This window comes from Lampetra fluviatilis, chromosome 10 (genome assembly GCF_964198595.1).
Source record: "Lampetra fluviatilis chromosome 10, kcLamFluv1.1, whole genome shotgun sequence".
In the NCBI taxonomy this organism is placed as follows: domain Eukaryota; kingdom Metazoa; phylum Chordata; class Hyperoartia; order Petromyzontiformes; family Petromyzontidae; genus Lampetra; species Lampetra fluviatilis.
In genome coordinates, this window is record NC_136284.1 from 4,604,965 (window position 1) to 4,626,731 (window position 21,767).

The following is a 21,767-nucleotide window of genomic DNA, read 5'->3' on the forward strand; positions in this document are numbered from 1 at the left end:
TGCTCGCTCACGCCGCAGGCAGGAAGAAGACACCGGCGCAAAACGTTAACCCGCTCCGAGCCGCTGCTCGACTGATTTGTCCCCGCGTTCCGCTCGCTGCAGATAGCGGCCCGCACATCGACTGGCCAACGTCAGAGGCGTCGCGATGGCGAGATGTTAACGACCTCGCCTGGTGTACAGGAGGTCGTCGATTCGATACCGAACCTGACGCCCGCCGTATATTTGGCGTTTGCGTGTCTCTCTCGCCGTGGTCACGTGGGGTTTTCTCCGGGTCCTCCGGTATTTCCCACCACATTTCGACTCAACGTGCGTTTAGAGTATTTGGCTGCTATACATTTCCACACGATAAGCCACTTAATTGGCCGATCATTTGTGGCCAGGTCGCTTCTGAACAAGAGCTAGATAGCTCAGTGGGCCTTACCTGGTAAAATAAAAAATAGTTCATCCTGTGTCCCCTCTGACTGAGGATGGCTCTCCCACTGCCCCGTGGCTGTCGTCGGGAGCACAGACGCGGGGGCATGGAATTACAGTACAATACAGCACATCTGCTGCCCGCAATATAGCCCTGCAGCCTATAACACCTGTTATGCATAGTGGTCACCCATCCAAGCACGAGCGAGGTTCCATCCAACTTAGCTTCTGAGATCTGGCACCATTTGGTTGCATTCCGGGTCACTGTCATCAACGTGCGTGTGTGTACAATTGCCAAAAATGCCTTTGCCTTTGAGAATGTAAATGCTTTACACCGCGTGCTATACATTGTGGGAAGCAACTTACAACAGAAATGTGAATAAAATGGGGCTCTGCTCTTTAATGTACTCAACGATTTTTCACACGAAGATTTGGTTTGGTTTTCACTTTTGACGAGAAGCTTTCCATGTTACTCAAACAGCCATCGTGGAGTTCATCCACATGGCATGGGAACTGCCACACATTTACATAAAAGAAGACCAGCGTATGCCATGTTGCGACATTACATTCCAGGGCATTCCAGGGCTCAGATGCTGAACACACAAAGACAAAGATGCCCCGCATAGCCTTTACCGGGCTGTTGGGGCAAGGGCTGTTTGCGAGCACCGATTAGGGGCCCGCAGGACGCACGAGTGGGTGCTGTGGATGAACAGCCACGCCCGGCCGCCTTTGTCTTACCCGTGCTGATATATACACATCACGGCAGGTACTCATTCAAGGCTGAGTTGACCTAGGGGGAGGACCAGGAACAGTTTAAACGATCGCCACATGTGTTGGCTGTGGCCGGGAATCGAACACTTGGTTCGTCGTAGAGGGGTTGGTATCCACGAGTGCCCCCCGTTGATATTAAACACACACAGAACAAAGGCAAAGATCGCCCTATAGCCTTAACAGACTGTTGGGGCAAGTGCTGTTAGCGAGCACCTATGAAGGTCGGCACGGCACACGAGGAGATGGGTGACCACACCACGCCCGGCCGCGTTTGTATCCCCAGTGGCGATGATTTTACACACCGCACTAGGTACTCATTTGAGGCTGAGTCGACCTAGGGGGGGGGCCCAGGACCGGTTCACATAATCGTCACTGTTATTGGCCGTGAGCGGGAACCAAACTCGGGTGGTCGGGTTTCGTAACGCAGCCGCGCGACCCGCTGCACTGCCGCTCCCTAAACACACAGACAGGCATCGACAGACAGACAGACACACATGCCTACACACACACACGGGCAGTGGATACTCGGACGTTGTGATGGTAGGGGGTGGGATGGTTGGTGCGTGGGTGTGAGTGATGCCACAGATGTCGCGCGCGCTGCGTGCCCAACAAAGAAAGTCACGGACGGCGCAGACGGCCGGAGCGACGAGAGGCGGCGTCGGATCAATGTTTGCGTGCGCGTTATTTCACGGGAGAGTTTCATCGCGCCCTGGAAATGGCAGAACAAGACGTGGGCTTTCATGCCAAGAGAACCCCCCACACCCCCACCCACCCAGCCAACCCCCCCCCCCCTCATCTCCCTCCTCTGCCTCCTCATATCCCCGTGGCCCATTGTCTGAGACTGGGAGGTGAAGTCACGTTTGGAAATGGCCATTGTAAAGTCCGGGCAACTTCATCAGCATGACAACCACAGCCCCCGGACCCGACTCGCCGGGCCCTTTCATGTGAAGACAACGGGACGTTTGTGGGGGGGGGAGGCGAGCAGGAAATGGGGCCTGTTGCTTTGTCTGCCCCGTAACTAGGGTTACCACCTCTGAGGTTCCAAAAACCGAGAACTATCACGGGAAGGAGAATGTGTCACAGTGGCGGGAGATTATAGAACTATCTGTGCGCGCATTGTCTTGAGTGGTGCATGACTTGGCAGCCGACAAAAAACAGGACTTGTAATGCCCCGGGGAGAACTATATATTTTTTCCCAGGATGGTCAACTTTAACAAGAGGATGATCCTGGGAAAACGCTGACAGGTGGCACCCCCCACCCCCCACACCGCGTAACGATGCATTCATCCGTCAATTAAAATCAATTGCTGTGCTCATGATAGATGTAGCCCATTGTGTTGCCCAACAATCGACCGCTTCTGATCGGTATTCGTTTTCGATCAGTGTTAATCACTCGCAGCGACACACGAATCAGAAACATTGGCACTGACGAATGAAATGGGACAACAACAACGCATTTAAGAGTGCACAAAGAGACGTTGAGACGGAGAGACATGCTGGCTATGACACTGAGAGATAGAAAGAGGAAGACCACGTGGAGCAGGGAACAAATGTAAATCAGAGACATCGCACTGTTAATAAACGTGAGTGGGCTCGGAGGAGACGCATCATTAGAAGGGATGATGGATGACACCGGTGATGGAGTGGCAGCCAAAGGAGGCAACATGCCTAAGGGGATGACCACAGTGGAGATGTAGCCGTGAGATTAGCTCATGTGGAGTAGTGAAATGGAGTGTGGCATCGCAGGACCGTGGGGGTATGGCGATATGGCATGGGTAGTTGGAGATAAAAACAACCTCTTGTTTCCAAAGTGAAACCCACGATCACATTTTATATCCTCTCGGTTAATTTTGCCAAGGAATCGGCAGTCAGCGATGGCGCCTTGCGAAACTCTGTCGCAGTCTCATCGCGAAACCTAAGATTTGTATGCACAGATGTAAGAGGACATCTGTTTCTGGCATGTTAAGCACACGGAACGGAATCAATTGAGTTCCAACTTTATCCATATCACGCACACAGCGAGTGTAAGTGCATGGACTCATTCATTATTCGCGTGGTGTCCGTTTCCACGTAAATGACTGAAGATTGTGCGGTCGTCAACTGCACTCGATACATTTTCTGTTGGTCGATCGTAAAATTGCCGACCTCGTGAAAAAACCGCAGAGGAAACAAAACAGCCAGTTGGTGCATTCAGGGGCTACTTGGGAGTCTTGAGGACCGTTCTGCGGCAGAATGAACTGTTAAGCTGCCAGTTTTAATTAGAAGAAAAATATATATTTAGTGCCCTCATATGCATTTAGAATGGATTGGATGCTTCGTAAAGAAGGCATACTTGAGATTATAGTTAAGGCTGTAAAATGCTGCCTCTTAAAATGTTACACAATTACACTTAATCCAATGAACAGTAAAATAATGCTACTATTCGTGCCAAAACAAATTTGACCTCAAGCGGAATACTGTTTGTTTTTGTTCGTAATGGCTTATAAACCCCCGAAACCCCAGGCTGATATTTATTTTCTATATTTCGAGTTAATGAAAACGCTCACCCCCACGAGCAGCGTGTTGCATTAATTTGCTAGGTGCTTATAATTTTTTCTCTTGGTCTCTTGCCGAGCCATTAAAAAATGTGATCAACATTTAATGTGGAAACGAGGCAAATGAGTACGATGGATATCGTGCAATCATCACAGCGTTGGAGTCAACAATTAGAATTGTCCCGCGTGCTAAACTCACCATTTGTGTCGTTGCTTCCGTCAAATAAGCCAACACAAACTCCAATTCTCTACTGACTCGGAGTTAATGTTACGTACAAACCACAGGAGTTGGCATGGGCCCTGGTGCAAGGCGAAATTAAATTCCCCCCCTTCCACCACCATGCGCCACGGTAGCGAGATGTTAACTACCTCACCTGGTATACATGAGGTCGTGGGTTCGATCCCGATCCTGACCCTGACGCCTGTATATTTGGAGTTTGCGTGTCTCCTTCCCCATGGTCGCGCGGATTTTTCTCCAGGTCCTGCGGTTTTTCCCTCCACATTTAGAATCGACACGCGTTTAGAATATTTGGCCGCTGCAAATGACCACGTGATGAGCCACTTCGTTGAGCTATCATTTGTGGCTAGGTCGCTTCTGAAAAAGAGCTACAGTGGGCCTTACCTGGTAAAATAAAATACGTAAAATGAAAAATAGTTAAATGCCGCCCCCCCCGCTCTTCTGAAGCCTGGCACCTTGGCCCCTCCGCCCCGTGGGCCGTTGCACCATCCGCGCGCACCTTGATAGCTGCGCCGTTGGCCGCGGTGGAGAACGACCAGAACGCCACAGTGCTGCATCATCGTCATTGCAACGGTGTTCCTTACGCAACAGCGGAGTAACCTTAACCCAACATCGACGGTGTGGAATTTCCCGTGTGTCAAGCGGTCTGTTAAACTTTTCAGCGGAGGAAGACTCCGCTCTCGCAGGGCTGCTCGTCTTGCTGCTGCTACCTTAACGAATCCCGACACGGGACCCTGTCATCGTTCAATCTTCCCACCATTGTGTGGGGGGCAGGCTTTCACGATACGACGGGTCACTGGAGCCGCTCCTGTTAACCCAGAGACCTTGGCCGTGACATCACAATGTTTGTAGAGTATCGTATATCAGCCGATGTCGTTTTCGCCAGGCGTGGTCGGTGCAAGCCTCCGATTCGGCGCTTTGGAGAGCGCGGCTTGGTGGATAACGGCGATATTTGTGAAACTCCTGCACCCGCTGGGCTGCAAGGCTACCTGCTGTTGGCAGCTACGGAGAGAGAGGATCTATGAACACATCTGTGCGGACCGTTGAATGTTGTTTTCCCATGAGTGGGTTTTCTCTGGGTTAGCCCTGTTTCCATCCACACACACACAACACATTCCTTTACAAAAATGGCCAAATGCAAAAAAGAATCCTGCTAAAAGGGTGTTATATAAGACACGTCTGTGCATGTACACAAAGGAGAGAGTGTATTCACTCACTGGCGGCTGGGAGCGATGGTGCAGAGGTCCGTATACTGCGATGAGAAAAACGAGAACCTGAGTTTGATTCCTGGCCATGGCCAACATCAGTGAGGATTATCTGAACCAGTCATGCATTTACATAATTAATCTCCTGCTATACGTATGCGCTGCGTACCTGGGAAATGTATTACAGCGAACGCTAATGTCCCATGGACATATCATTTAAATACCAGGGATTGTATTCCTATCCGAAAATAAAATGCGTGGATTAAAAACAAAAACAAAAAAAGCTAACGTACATTTCCACTCGTAATAAATACTTCATATTCCTTGGCATGCGCAGAGACTACAACGGGAGCCGGGTTACTCATCCAGTATCGCGTTGCACAAATCGCGCTCGTCGCTCCCTCATTAATAATTCTTCAAAGCGCCGCTCTTTAAACGTCACACTCCGGGGGCCCACCGAACGTGTCGGCTGGCGACTGCTTCCCGGCGTGCAGGTTTTTTTTTTGGCGACCATGTGCCAGCCAATCTGCCCCATTACCAACAACAGCGGGAGGGCATTTGCCGAGGTGATGGCGTTTGAGAAGTGCGCCCGCGTGCGCGATAAGATGTCAATCTCGCCGGAGATATTTTGCGTGCGCTGTTAAGCCAAGCTCGGGCGGTAAGGCACGTACTATATTTCTTAGAGCCAACAACGTCTTATTTTCCATGGAGTATTTTCTGGGGGAGGGCGGGGGGGGAGTAACCTCCTCAGATGCTGTGGGGCATGGGGAAATGTTTCCAGAGGTCAGCCCTAACACAGCTTCATCTGAAATTAAACTGCTAATTACAGCCGGACATAGTGGATGAGATAATGTGTAATTGTTACGTTGCCTCTCAAAAGAGTTCCAATTCTCTCTGCGAAATGTCGTGCTGCGTATTGCGTGCGAGCGTTTGCGTGCAGAATAATTCGATGCCAAATGACCGACGAGGTAGACAAGCGCTTGGAACGAGAGGCACGCACTTCAAAAGCCGACCCCGTGTCGCCTACAACGAGGCGCATCCGTTAATGCAAAAAACCGCAGAAGTGCAATGAACTGCTCCCCGTCGCGTTGGTGTTTGTCGGTGGTGTGCGCAGTGTGTGCGGTGTGTGCGGTGTGCGTGGTGTGTTTGCGGTGTGTGTGTGGTGTGCGTGTGGTGTGCGTGGTGTGTGTGGGTGTGTTTGCGGTGTGTTGTGTGTGTGCGGTGTGTGTGGGGTGTGTGCGGTGTGTGGGGTGTGTGAGGTGTGCGGGGTGTGTGAGGTGTGCGGTGTGTGTGCGGTGTGTGTGCGGTGTACGCGGTGTGTGTGGGGTCTGCGGTGTGTACATGGTGTGCGCGGTGTGTGTGGTGTGTGCGGTGTGCGGGGTGTGTGTGCGGTGTGTGTGGTGTGTGTGCGGGGTGTGTGTGCGGTGTGTGTAGTGTGCGTGATGTGTGTGCGGTGTGTGCGGTGTGTGTGCGGGGTGTGTGTGCGGTGTGTGTGGTGTGTGTGTGTGGGGTGTATGTGTGGGGTGTGTGCTTTTTGCGATCTTTTTGGGAGCGGCAGGCAAGGGTCCTTGCCGCGGGGGGTTGAGTCGGCACTTGCAGTGTGCCCGCGCTTCTCCCTCCAGCCACGCCGGGATGGCGTCGGGTCATGACCCCACATTCTGGGTCCTTGACAAAGCACTCGCTCGCCCCCCCCCAAACCCGCTGCTCCCTCCCTTCTGACCACCATCAACCTCCACCACCACTAATCCACGCCGTCTCCTCCTGTCCCTCCCTCCCCCCTTCCTCCACCTCTCCCCGCCTCCGCAAAACTTCACGTCGGCTTAGAGAGAGAGAGAAGAAAAAAAACCCTCTCGAGCCCATCGTCTCCTAGGAGCCCAGAGCAGCTGCTCCTTTTGAGATTCCTCTCTGCATGGGGCGGGGAGGGGAGGGGGGCGGCGAGCTGACGACCGGGAGGGGGCCGGTTGTTGATGGTGGTGTCGGGGACGAAGGCACGAAGCTGCGTGTGGCCGAGTGGGCATGGCAAGGGACGAAGCAGTGGGGGTGGGTGGGGGGGTATGGCGGGTATTGAATGGGGCGACGGCACACGAATAGCGCAGGAAGCCGTGGGGGTGGGGGGGGGAGTTCAGTGGAAGGCGTTTAATTAGGTGGTGGGATTTGTGCGATGGTGTAATGATCACAATGGGAGTCCTGCCCAAATTCCACTCGTAAGCCAAATCGGTTACAGGAGATTTAAGCGACGACACTGCCAGTGTTGTGTAGCTCCTGCCAAAATTCAAGCGTTAATATTTGCAATTAAAGGAAATGGAAACCGGTCACGTGCCACCAATCGGTAATGTATCAGCGCTGAAACGTTACCGCGTCAGCTTCATTAAGACCGCTTCCAAGGAGGGATTGTTTGCAATGCGCAATCGTTAAACACAGACTGGATTAGCGGAACTCGCAATTACATCTCGGTGACGGACCCGAGCTGCGTCACTCGATGGTTCTTGTACGCGTGCCGACAGTCGATGCGTCAACACCCCGGGGGGGGGGGGGGCTTTATTCGAGATGAATATAGACGAGGCCGATTTCCCCCCCTCTTCTTTCTTGCGAGGAACGCGACTCCACCGGTAGTGGTCACGCCACCCGCATTGCTCATTTGGCACAAGCTCGCTGGTGACGGTGGTGGTGGAACGACAACACCCCCCCCCCCCCCCACAGAAATAGACTGGAACAGAGAGTAGAGCAGGCACGCTCCTGACGTGGGTTTTTATTTTTCGCGTCACCATTCTCATTCTGTTCAGAACCAACGACAAAGCAAAAGTCGCTCGCCGCAAGTCGCGCGCGGAGCGGGGAGAGCGGCGTTCCAAGTCCAGAAGACAGCGTGGGGCGAGAGGACGCGGGGCCTCTCGCCTTGTCCCCCCGTGGCTCGAGTCGAGTGGCACAGCCATCGAGCGCACACGCCGCCACTGCCCTGGCAGAGGAGCGATGTTACCGGGCTACGAAGGAGGCGGCGGAGTTATAGGACAGCAGAGGGGACCCCAAACCCCTCCCCCCCCATTGAATTCCTTGCACGGGGGCACCACCACTCGTGGCCTCCCGATACCGCTTAATGACCTCTTCGTTTATCGCGAGGAGACACTCCCCACGCGGATTTATTGTTGGTCACACGCTGCAGGGCAAGATTGGGTTGTGTTTCAAGTAGCGGTCGCCTTGCAGATTAGCCACTAGGGATCGAGGCGAAGATTTGGTTGTCTTGTTTAATCGAGAATTTGCTTTTGCGGAAAAATCCCTGTGGGGTTTTCATTCACGGGTTTGTTCGTCTCTGCAATCACTCCCCTCCCCCCCAAAAAAATCAGTCTTAATTCATTGGAAACAAGTCTGCACACTTATTAAAGCTTTTAGTTACACGTACACATATACAAATAAAAAAGAACTTCGGCTTAAATAAACAAGAATACAGCATTTTTGTACATTTTAAATAAACGACAGTGTTTTTTCATAACCAATGGAGATCTCACAGGAATGCGTAATCCGAAAACGAGCAACCAATTACCCGGCCTTTTTTACACGCGTAAAACAAAAACAAAGATCCCCTTATAGCCTTAACATACTTTTGGGGCAAGGGCTGTTAACGAGCACCTCTGAAGGCCGGCACGTTACACGAGGGGGTGGGTGGCCAGCACCACGCCCAGCCGCCTTCGTCTCCACTGTTGCGATGTTTACACACCGCACCAGTTACTCATTTGAGTAGAACCCAGAACCAGTTCGGATAATCGTCACTGGTGTTGGCCATGGGCAGACATCGAACTCGGTTCGCCAGATTCGTAGCGCATCACGCCAACCACGCGTAAAACGCACACACACACGCGCGTACGAGAACAAAAAATGTAATTTTATCCAAAAACAACACTGATCTCATAAAGTCTGCTGTTGCTTGCCAAGGGAGTGGCAGAGCAGTCAAAAATCTAACTCAAGTTTTTAATCCACAAGCATTCCACCCACAATACCACAAGTCATCTTACTCACTTCAATCAAGTGTAGCGTGGTCACAAACTGGTGAGCGAGCGAGCTAGCGTTGACCTGCATGCTCACAATGCCGATACCTGGTTTAACAGCTCGCGTGAAAGCAATCTCCACACTCCCAATTGATGCACCGCCAAATGGCATGCCCATGACGCACAAACACGGAGCACAGAAAGGACACCGATCGCTGTGGCCAGGTTTGCGCTGGTACGCGGTACCTTCAACAAACATTCCACCACTTTCTGTAAATGATGAAAAACTCGCGGACAGAAAACTACGTGGAGGCTGGAAACGAAAGAGTACTAATACGACATCACAAACGGCGATTCACACGGCGACATTGTGACTGTAAAATAAATACATCGGTCATCCCAGCATGCATTACACATCACATGAAAGGCACGCTGGGAGCTTATTCACAACGAGTAAGAGTATAGCCATCGTTGCCAAATAGCAAGGCCACGATTTTTGAATATTGAGTGCTGGGGTGGAGGGGGGGGCTCTTAAACAAGACTGCTGCTCACTGCGTGCTGGTGTCATGCGAGCTCGGTTTTCCCGTCATGCCTTGAATGTCGCGTGACTTCAATGTCACGTGCCAGGCATGATGGGAGGATCCGGCTTGTGGTCAGTGACATGCCTTGCATGTCACAGGACATCACCATGCTGTGTGTGTATACAATTGCACGGCAGCCTCATTTATGACGACCGAAGGAGGTCAAAACCGTGGCCATAATATTTGGCAACAGTAGCTATGCTGTGTTTGATGATGATTCCTAACAAGAGTAAACCCGCTGTACATTTGTCTATTTGTCCTCCGCGTTAACCTCGTATAATAGACACAGATTATGGTCGACAAAGCACATTTGTTCTGCCGAGAATCCACCTGTTGAGTGTGGTACGACTCCCTACAGGCCACCTGGTTCATGCCAAACCAGGTGGGAGAGGAAACCCATGGTGTATGGATATTGAACTTCTTTCGCACCGTTCGTAGCCAACCGTGCTAATCGGAGGTGCGTACTAGCGTTGAGCATCACAGAGGACGGCTGGAAGTTCCGGGACTTCAGTGCCGATGATCGCGTGTCCAGCCCCAACTTAAATGATGCCCGCCATGCAAAAAAAAAAAATGTCACGCTCATTAACAAATGGCATGAATTTGAAAAGAAAAAAAGGGACAGATAAATTGATTTTATTTCCACTTCTCTATCTACATTAATTCTCGGTGAAATTGCATCATTCCCATTGAGAAGCTGCTTTTAGAAGCTCTGGCCACTCGTGCCCAGCATGGTGGGCACGACAATCGATGCACTCCCGCGGCTCGCACCCACACAGCAGTTTTATTCCCCACACCTCCGATGAGCGCTGTTGGCTACGTACGGTGCGAAAGAAGTTCAACATGCATGCATACATTTATAAATGCATTTAAGCACGTAGAAAAGCTAAGTGGGCACGTTAAAAACACTCGCCTATGAAACAGAATTTAAATCCCCAGCGTAACAGCTTGCGTAGATGGAGCGGTGGCGCAGTGGTTAGCACGCTGGGATTCCGAATCCGGCGACCCGAATTTGATTCTCGGCCACGCCAACATCAGTGACGAGCGCTAGCTGAACCGGTCCTGCACCCAGCCTCACCTTCACCAACCCGCACTGACCAGTATAGTCAAATAACCTCCATGACCCTACACAGCATTGGGGAGGGGGGGGGCGATAAGACTTCGTCTAGCAGTGCCAGTGGATTGACAAAGGGTTGTAAATTATTGTCATTATACAACAGATTGCAGATGTTGCATTATCGCAAGAGATACACAATGCATTGGAAAGCACATGAATAAAAGGCACAATTTGCACTCTCGTATTCACAAGCAATGTACCCCACCCATAGGAAACAGCCTCAAGGCTCTCTCCACTCTTGAATGAAAGCCAAGGCCAGACGACGCTAAACTTCACTCAACGTTGCCGCCCCATGGCATGTCGCAAAGCAACCGATAAATATTTTTTTATTTTACAAAAAGCATCTTGTTCCAGCCTCAGGTCCACCGCAAGTCAGTCACCGTGGCGAGATGTTAACGACCTCGCCTGGTATGCAAGTCGTGGGTTCGATCCCGACCCTGACGCCTGTATATTTGGAGTTTGCGTGTTTTGGATTTTTCTTCCGGTCCCCCGGTTTTTCCCTCCACATTTAGAAACGTGCGTTTAGAGTATTTGGCGGCTGCTATAAATTTCCACACGATCAGCCACTTCGTTGAGCTATCATTTGTGGCCAGGTTGTTTCTGAAAAAAAGCTTCGTAGCTGAGTGGGCCTTACGTGGTAAAATCTGAAATAGTTTCGTTTATCATTCTCGTTTCAGTCGGTTGTCGAGTCCATTTTTTACGAAAACATGGCTCCCACCGTCTTCTCCTCCAGGGCCTCTCTGCCTTTCCCCACCGCCGTGACCTTCCTGCAATCGCGGATCTATTCACAGTGGCTGGGTGCAGAAAAAGGCCTCATTACTGGAACTGCAGACAAAACGATGTCCATCTCCCATGCCAGCGAACTTTAATAACGACTCGCAGACAGGGGCTCTTCCGGTCTCTCCCTATGAGGTGGTGGTGGTGGTGGTGGTCGCGACCCTCGTCGCTTCCGTGCGGTCCGCCAGTTAATTGGTGCCGCGAGGGATCGTTCGAATTTAAAATTACATCAATTGCAAGGTCGGTCCTAAGTTCTTAAGTTTTCATTTCAGAATTGGCGACCAAGTAGGATGGTCGCATTTTAGGCGCAGCCGATTTCTGGGGTTTCGGTAAATAAACAAAAGACACCACCAGCACCCAGTGCCGGATGATCCTGGTAACAAAAGTAGCTGCACGTGCTATGGGCCCTGCACTTTCAAGGGCCCCCCGCGCTTAATGCTTTCAAGCTATCAATTCCGGTTCAGTGATTCTGCACTTGCTCTATTACTATAGTACTATACTGCCTTCAACATGCTACAGGCACCGCACTAGCTTAACCCGGCACTGCCTGCACCCCCCCCCCCTCCCACTGCAGCATCACAGCAGGATCTGTACCCCAATGGGGCGTTCAGTAGCTCTCACACATCTACTAACTCAGAGAAGTCCATAACTCACACGCTTGATCCAGAATTCATACGCTCAATCCAGCACGATTCATTACGCTTAATCCAGTAAACTCGACTCAACGTTTGTTCACCAACTGCGGAGTCCAAACCGACTCGGTCAGTGAGATGCAGAAACTCCGCCTGCAGCACGAAAACTTCAGCTCAGAATCAGTGGAGCGCAAAAGCTGTAGCAGACACTCGCACCCACCTGCTCGCACACAACGTATGACAAATGTAACGCAAACACATCTCTCAATACAATACTACATCTGTCATAGCCCACGGATAGGCGGGCAGGCAGGCAGGCGTACCCAGGCACTTCCATTTCGTCGCTCCAGCCATCACGGGTAGAATCTTTTTCCTTGGCAGTGCATTAAAACCGCGCGGCCTCAATCGCGAGCTCACCTCCGCTCATGGGCGGCAAACACGCGCCGGCTACGATTGCATACATTTCAAAACGCACGGGTCTCAAATAAACGCCGCCGTTCATTCCGGCGCACTATTAACAACAACCACCCTTGCAGAATGAGCTTAAAAAAAAGCAAAACATCAACAACAGCAATAGGTTCGTCACGCGTGAAACACGCACGCGCGAAAAAAAAAAAACTCATCGCTTCTTCTTCTGCTGCTGCTTGAGCATCTTGCGCCTCCGCAGGATCATCTCGTACAGCTTGTCCAGCCCCTCGGGGAGGCCCTCGCCGATGATGGCGCACGCCGGCTGCAGGTGCCACAGCGCCGCGGGGCCCAGCTCGGCGAGCGCCAGCAGCCGCTCCACCTCGGCGGGCGCCAGCGCCGCCGGCAGGTCCTGCTTGTTGGCCACGACGAGCACGGGCACGCCCTGGCACTCGGGGGTGCGCGCCACGCGGTGCAGCTCCGTGCGCGCCTCCTCCAGCCGCTCGGCGTCCACCGAGTCCACGACGAACACCACGCCGTCCGTGCGGCGCGTGTACGAGCGCCACAGCGGTCGCAGGCGCTCCTGGCCGCCCACGTCCCAGAACTGGAAGCTGACGCCGCGGGCGCCGCCCGACCCAGGCCGCACCTTCTCCATGTTGAAGCCGATGGTGGGCACCGTGTTGACGAACTCGTTGAACTTGAGGCGGTAGAGCACCGTGGTCTTGCCGGCCGAGTCCAGGCCCAGCATGACGATGTGCAGCGAGCGCAGCGTCGCCAGCTTGGCGAGCGGGGAGCTGCCGCCCGATTGCGACGCCCCCATCGTGGCGGTCGGCCCCCCGCGCCGGGCACGGTAGAGGAGCGGGGGGGGGGCAGGGGGGGTCAAGCGGGCCGGGGCTCCGTGTCGCCGCCTGCTGCTCGTCCTCCTCACCTTCCTCCCAGATCGCGAGCGAGATAATTATCTCGGGGGCTCGCGTCTCCGTCCGTCTTCCCTCTCGCCGCCGCCGCCGGGAGGCAGTTCTTAAAAAGAAAACGCAGACGGATTAAAAACTAAACAATTACGAGTGTTAAATATTAATTCCGGATTCACGTCGTCGTAAAAGGTTTAGCGGCCCTGGATCGATCGGGATCTCCGTTGTTACTGTACGTCATCGTCGTCCGTCGTGATGACTCGTTACGGCGCACTCTCTGACTGTGGTAATCTGCGAGCACGCACACTGGATGAAGCCGCTTGCTCAATTAACACAACTCACATTACAGAGTTTGCTATCGTTCATTGTTATGAGTACAGCAGTCTAACGTGTATTGTGTTACTTGTTCTGCAGATTATTTAAAATGCTCATTAACATATTACGTGTTGTTATCACACTCGGGCTTGCGAGAGCGGTAACATATCATACTCTAGCAAATCTCTTTCCCTTAAAAAACACGCACTTTGTTTCACTGGTGCCAAACTCACAAACTGCTGCTACTGCGACGTAAACATGAAACGCACCGCACTGACGAGGGTTCTGCTGCGGCGAAGGAGACCCGGGTACTCGCCAAACTCGTTGTGACTTGCCCATATTAATAACAACAACAACAGAGCAGCCCGACTTCCGTCACTATCTGGCAGCTGACCCTGAGGCACTCGAAATGCCTCTGCAGACCCTGCCAGCGCAACATAATGGGGCCCTCGTACAACAGGTGGTAGGGACGTGAAGACATAGGAGGAGTGATAGACCAACTCGAGTCATCTGCCCCCCCCACCCGGCCCTCCCAGAGGTCTCAGACAAAGGACGTTCCCCCACAGTTTAACACACAAAGACAAAGATCCCCCATATAGACTTTAACAAACTTTTGGGAAAAAAGTGCTGTTTGTGAGCACGTGGAGGTGGGTGGCCAGCATCACGTTGGCCGCCTTTGTCTCCCTAGCGGCGATGTTTACACACTGCACCAGATACTCATTTGAGGCCGAGTCGACCTAGGGGAGGCCCAGGACCAGTTCAGATAATTGGCGTTGGCCGTGAGCGGGAATCGAACTCTGGTTGCCGGGTTCGTACCGCAGCGCGCTGACTGCTACGTTACCGCTCCCCACAGTTTAAAACAAAGATAAAGATCCCCGTATAGCCTTAACAGACTGTAGGGGCAAGTGCTGTTAGCGAGCACCTATGAAGGCCGGAACGGTACACGAGGGGGTGGGTGGCCAGCACCACGCCCGACCACCTTTGTCTCCCTAGCGGCGATGTTTACACATCGCACCAGGTACTCATTTCAGGCTGAGTCGACCTAGGGGAGGCCCAGGACCGATTCAGATAATCGTCACTGGTGTTTGCCGTCGCCAGGTTCGTAGTGCAGCACGCTAACCGCTACACCACCGCTCCCCACAGTTTAAAACACACCCACACACAATGTCGCACGGAATAACACGCACAGTCTCTTCAGGAATTTTTACTGCTGGAGCGTTCAGAGGGAGAGTCGCATGCGATGGACTTCGATGCCGACAGTCTTGTGCGGCCCTTGCTGCCAATCCATTGCTGCCCGAGCGCCTCCCCACATCATCATGCGGGTTGTGGGAATGATTCGACCACCCTTCACATCACGCTGGCCAGTGCGGGTTGGTGAAGATGGGGAGCTCAGGCATGGAAGCACACTGCAACAGGGGGGTCCCCAACCCCCGGGCCGTGGACCGGTACCGGTCCGTGGCCTGTTAGGAACAGGGCCGCACAGCAGCAGGAGGTGAGAGCGGTGAGTCCGCGCGTGGCCCATCCCCATTATTTTATTATTCACCACTTCCGTCCGCGCCTCTTCCCCGCACTGCGCACTTGTTTCAGTCACAGTGTTGGTAAGCCCACAAGCTCTAGCCCCCGAGCCAAAATGAGTAAAAAAAACAAACGTCGCTGGAGAGCTTCTTTGAAAAGGGGGAAAGACCCAATGATGACCCCCCCCCCCCCGGGTCCGTGAAAAAATTGTCTTCCACGAAACCGGTTCCTGGTGCCAAAAAGTTTGGGGACCGCTGCTCTACAACAATGGGTTTCTGCTGCTGCACGGTGCTCGCTCTGCTGCTTACGCCTATACAGTGTTCTGCAGTGTCCACAAAATAGTGCCGCATTGTCCTTTTCCCGGCTGTATTAGCCCGTGTGTCGTATTGTTGTCCATCTCTGTGTCTCGGTGTATTTCTCTTTCCATATTTCTGTATCTGTCTATCTGCGAATCCTTCAAGATTCGAGTGTCTATCGCTGTCCTATCTGTCTATGTTTGTGTCTCCATATCAGTTGCGTTCACATCTGTCTTTCGTTATCCATCTGCACCTGTTTTTACGGTCCATCTTTCATACCTTGATAAGTGACCATTACGAATGTAATTCAGACGGTGGTACAGCAACAGATTCTTGAGTCTAACTGTGCAGAACTTTGACTGTTACCCTCCTCGTACGAGCAATTTTACTCAGGTACTTATAGGGAATTCTCCCAAATGTTCAATGCTCATTAGTGCCCATTGGCTACAACATCCCAATTTGGTGACCCTTACAGAAAACAAATCGTCTTCAGACTGTGAGGCTTCCCTAAAATGAGAATTATGATCATGGAGATGGCTCGAGCCATCTCCACGGACAGCGCTACTTCCGATAACGATTGTCAAGGCTAACAAAAATATCCCGGTAACTCAAAAGATTACATTTAATGGCACAAAAAGACACTCCTCGAGACTCGCCGCATTCTTTCAACTGCCGCGCCGGGGAGAGCGGAACTGGATTGCAAGTCCAAGTGTGCAACCATCACGGCAGGATCGCAGCTCTTGATGTGCGAGAGAGAAAACAATCTTTGCTGAATCGAAGTAATTCCATCAAACGGCACGACCAGTGTACTAAAACCCACCAACTCTGTGCGGGTTGATATTGTTACAACTCACTGTATGCCGATGGTGGCTCTCCAGGTGCCAGTTCATTTGAACGCGAGTCTGCAATATTCTATGAATCAAGCAAATCCTGCCGAGCAACATTCAACTTTTCACAATTTAGTTGTGTTCGGTCAACATTGTAACATCTGAGAAATGCCTTTCTCAAAATAGCAGCGAATAGTTTCAACGTACACACGTTCAAGAGCAGAGCCGACGACAACAGCGTCCACAGCGCGTGCGCGCACGCACGCACGCACACAACGCCTTTTGGAGACAACAAACGCATTCGCAGCATCTCCCTGCGTCACGCCGACACGCGTCACCAGTCCAGGACATCTGTCACCCACCACGCAGAGTTCCTGCAGGAACCACAACCACCGCCGCGTATTTCTCTATGCCAGATGCGAGACTCAAGATTCCTTATTTTCAGCTCATGAGGTTCCGTTGGACGAGCCAGCTCGGTTACGAGGACGACCGCAGCGACGGCAGTTGGAGGACATTTCAGTTACATAGAGATCCATAGCATAGAGTTACATAGAGATCCATAACATAGAGTTACATAGAGATCCATTGCATACAGATGCGTACAGTTACATGTAGACTCCCGAGTCACATCGAGATCTACATTGACACAGATTCATAGTGGCACGGATATTCAGAGTTACATAAATATTCACAAAGATGCATAGAGTTTCATAGAGATCCAGTGCTACACAGAGACCCAGAGGTACATAGAGACCCAGACCGTGTTAGTTCACCTGGTAAGGCCCCATTAAGCGAGACAGCTCTGTAACAAGGTTGACCACAGCCCAAGACGGTCGGTAGGGGCGGCAGTTAAAGGGACACTGCACGATGGGAATGTGCCAAATTAACGAGAGCAAAAACAACAACAAATTATTTACACGAAACACCACGCAGACTTTCCTGCAGATAGTAAGAACAATAAAGTGCTTACATGCAGATCAAAATCAGTGTAAATAATTCATTGGCAGGCGTATGTAAACAAAGCGTACATTCAGCTTCGGACATAAAGTAGAGAGCTTAGCTGCACCATTCACAATCGGGCCCACCGATTAGAAATATTGTGGGTTATCTGTAGATAAAATAAATTAATCTCGTGAATTGTTGACTATTGTAGTGAATAAACGAACTGGCCACCAGTGGCTGGAGGTTGTCGCGTGGACGAATTGCATGTTACATTACTTTTAAAAAAACATCGATACTAAAACAAGCGATTGCTATATACACCACAAAAAAGAGCAACATGTACACAAGCCACCGTTCGCCACTAAGTGACGGTCACATCACCACTGACTTTGTGCCAGGCTAGGTGCACTTCGAGGCCGTCATGTTAAGTGTGGAGGGCTCGCTGTCAGGAGGTCATGGAACAGAGGTGGTATGGATTATGGGGTCAAGGATGGCAGGGTAGCAGCACAGTGACAACACTTTTGCCTCGGTAAGAAGGGCCTGGGCTCGATTCAAGACTCGGTGCTTCTGTTTGAAGTTTGTATATTCGCTACCACTGTTATGCGTGTGGTTTGCCTTCGGATTTTCCGTTTTCTCCCTAAACAAATCACACAGTGTAAATGGCATGAGCCACAATAATCCAATGGTGAAACACTGCCAACAAATTACTCAATTGGGCTTACACGTAGCAAGCATCGCCACGGTGGCGAGATTTTAACTACCTAGCCTGATTTACAGGTCGTGGGTTCGATCCCGATCCTGACGCCTCTATATTTGGAGTTGGCATGTTCTCCCCGTGGTCGCGTGGATTGTTATCTGGGTCTTTCCTCCACATTTAGAAACATGCATTTAGTGCATTTGTGTCTGCTATCAATTTCCACATGATACGCCATTTCGTAGAGATATCATTTGTGACCAGGTCACTTATGAGTGGGCCTTACCTGGTAAAATAAATAAAAAGTTTAGAAGACATGGCAGGTCGGACCCTCCTGAAAAAGTCTTGAGACCTCAGCGACTCTTTCATGGGTAAACAAGTGGAATGATAACAGACTGATATGACTGTGGCACCTTTTAAGCTCACGCACGCACACCCACACACACGCAGGTGCATCTCCCATTCCACTTGCATCTCCCGCGAAGCACACATTCCGAACGGCAAGGGGGGTTCAAAGGTTCAGCCAATGTGGCGCACACACTTAGCACACACACCCCCCTTGCCCCTGGACACAATCCCATTACAACAAGCGGCGTACGCAAGACGCGGCGGAGGCCACGGGCAAAATTGGAGCTTCAGCCGCTCACACATTGCTCGTTACCTTTTCTAAACAGTGCTTCTCGACACTCCAGTTCCTTGCCCGCCTTTCCACGTTTACCAATCTTCGTGGTAGATTTGAAGTTTTCGTGACTGCAGGGAGCCATACTCTTTGGTTCTTTCGGTAAAGTCACTTAGGTATAAAATAAGTGATTTAATTTATTTTATTTCTATACCCACGTGATTTACCGACACAACCGAGGAACATTGTTAATGTTACACGCTGCACGCGCCCGATGATTGATGGAACGCCCGGGACGCACACTTGCGCACAGACACACACACAAAGCAGCCCCTCACCCTGTATAGCCTCAACAGACTGTTGGGGCAAGTGCTGCTAGCGAGCACCTATGTATGTACAGTATACATAACTTCTTACGCACCGTATGCAGCTAACCGTGCTAATCGGAGGTGCGGTGGAAGGACAAGGCCGGCACGGTACACGAGGTACTAATTTTAGACTGAGCTGACCTGGGGGAGGCCCAGGACCGATTCAGCTCATCGTCACTGATGTTGGCCGTGAACGAGCAGGAGTTGAACTCGGATCGCCGGGTTCGTAGCCGAGCACGCTAACCGCTGCACTACCACTCCCCCATACACTACAAAACAAAGACCCCCCGTCTAAGTTACTACACAGTAAATGTAAACATGCCGAACTTGGCAAAACAAATTCTATTGTCAATGGTTTGTTTAAAATTAACATAATAAACTCTGAATTGCTGACACAAAGATCCCCCGTATAACCTTAACATACTGTTAGGGCCAAGTGCTGTTAGCGAGCACCTATGAAGGCCGGCACTGCACACGAGGAGGTGGGGTGGCCAACACCACGCCCGGCCGCCTTTGTCTCCCCCAGTGGCGATGCTTACACCCCACACTAATTTGAGGCCGAGTCGACCTAGGGGAGGCCCATGACCATACCACACTACCGCGCACACCCACACGAGCTCCATCTCTATTTGGATCAAGCGCGCCCCCCTCCCCCCCACGCGTGACGCACATCGCACGCACACGCAGATCCACGTGCCCCAGATCCTACCGATCATCGGACGCGTGCAGCGTGTAAACGAATGACCCCGATTCGTAGATTTGAACGATTTGCTCAAGGGTGGGCACGACCGGGGGGGGTGGGCACGACCGGGGGGGGTGGGCACGACCGGGGGGGGTGGGCACGACCGGGGGGGGTGGGCACGACCGGGGGGGGTGGGCACGACCGGGGGGGGTGGGCACGACCGGGGGGGGTGGGCACGACCGGGGGGGGGGGTGTGCTTCTTGAATCACGACGGCAGTGGGGCGAGGGGGGTCGTCACGCCGCTAGTTACTACGCATTTGAGAATCCGGGGGTAAGAGAAGCAGAGCGCGTTTCACTTCACACTCTCACGGATGTCGAGACAACAAGACTCGCGACTCGTCCTGTCGCAGGATCGCATCGTGGGGAGGGAGGGAGGGGGGCGGTCAAATCCTCTATTCAGACGCAGTTGAGCCACACGGCGTGGAATGTCTCCGCACAGCACCGTGAGCCATCGTCCCACCGTGGCAGATTACAGCGATCGCCTTAGCCAGCCGTCTCTTACCCCCCCCTTACCTGCTGCTGGATGAGTAACAGGTAACCGCAACGGCGCAGACACAGTAGAAAGTAACCCAAGAAAGCAGCAACGGCGTCAACTTCAGTTGCGTCTAAAAAGGCGAGCCGTGCACGATACCGGCTGTGCCGATCGTTCGTCGTGTCGGAGTGCGCGCGCGTCAATGCGCAGCGAGATGCATTACGCGACTCGCAAAATGGTAATTTGTTGTTGTGAATATTTAAGCCTAAAAGTGGGTCATCGCCTCTATGGCTCCCACCCCCGCGGTTACGCACAACGCCCGCACCCCAGCTCTCACCGGCGCGACTGCGTCCGCGCGTGTCCTCTCTGCTCCCAGGTCCCAGGTCTCAGATGCCAGAGTCGCGGGGTCGTCCCGAGGGCCGGGTCTCACTCGCGGGGTCCCCCCTCGTGGGGAGCCGCGCTGCTGCCCGGAGAGAGGCCACGCCGCCGGCAGCTCGAGTGCAGCGCGACGCAGCGAGCGAGATGCAGCGACACCTCCCCACAGAAGCTCTCTCTCTCCTCCTCCTCGTCGCCTTCCCCTCCTCCCCTCTCTCCTCCCCCGAGACTCTCCCCCCTTATCGCGGGCGTGAGTCATGGGGGGGGGGAGGCGGGGACAGGGGTCTCATGAATAGGGGCCGGGCTGAGCCGAGGCGCTGCGTGCTGGGTGGGGGGGAACAAAGCACTGAGCAGAGTCCATGCCCCACTGTGGGTGTGATGGAGGTGGAGGATGGGGAGGGATGGGGAGGGATGGGCAACAGGGGCGGGCCCCGGTGACCCGATATTTCGGGAGGAGACTATTGAAGGTACTACTACGACTAGTTTTTTTTATTTTACCAGGTAAGACCCACTGAGTTGTGTAGATATTTTTTTTCAGAAGCAACTTGGCCACAAATGACAGCTTAACCAAGTGGCCTATCGTGACTGCAGGGAGCCATACTCTTGTTTTTTTTCGGTAAAGTCACGTAGAAGGGAACTAATAAAATAATAAAAACAATACAAAATTTTATCTTTTGTTATTTCCCTTCTACGTGATTTTACCGAAAGAACCAAGAATATGAATCCCTGCAGTCACGAAAGCTTTAAATCGAAAAGCAGCCAAATAATCTAAACGCACGTTGATTCTACATGCGGAGGAAAATCCACGCGACCACGTGGGGAGAGACGCCGCAAACTCCAAATATACAGCACGCGTCAAGTGATTCCAACCGTCCATTTTTTTTCATGCCCCCTAAAACCAAGCTCAATACAAGATATGTATAATTTTTTTGTATCGTACTATACTGTTTGTAGTTGGCCGCTTATTAATGTCTGGGGTCTTTGAAGTGACCTTGAAAGCCAAGGAACAGGGTGGCAGAGCGGCGGCATCTTTGCCGCGTCATCTACGG

At 52.2% G+C, this 21,767-nt stretch overlaps 1 protein-coding gene across 1 annotated transcript; it reads right to left on the reverse strand.

Annotated features, from left to right (window-relative positions):
- Window positions 1–7,893: 7,893 nt before the first annotated feature.
- On the reverse strand, window positions 7,894–20,949 carry LOC144934447 (ADP-ribosylation factor-like protein 4C). The gene is made up of 2 exons (XM_078860203.1): window positions 20,681–20,949; window positions 7,894–13,662 (listed from the first exon to the last, which is right to left on the reverse strand). Exon 2 carries the CDS (start codon window positions 13,463–13,465, stop codon window positions 12,860–12,862), a length of 606 nt encoding a protein of 201 aa, XP_078716329.1. The 5' UTR covers window positions 13,466–13,662; window positions 20,681–20,949; the 3' UTR covers window positions 7,894–12,859.
- Between the last annotated feature and the right edge of the window lie 818 nt (window positions 20,950–21,767).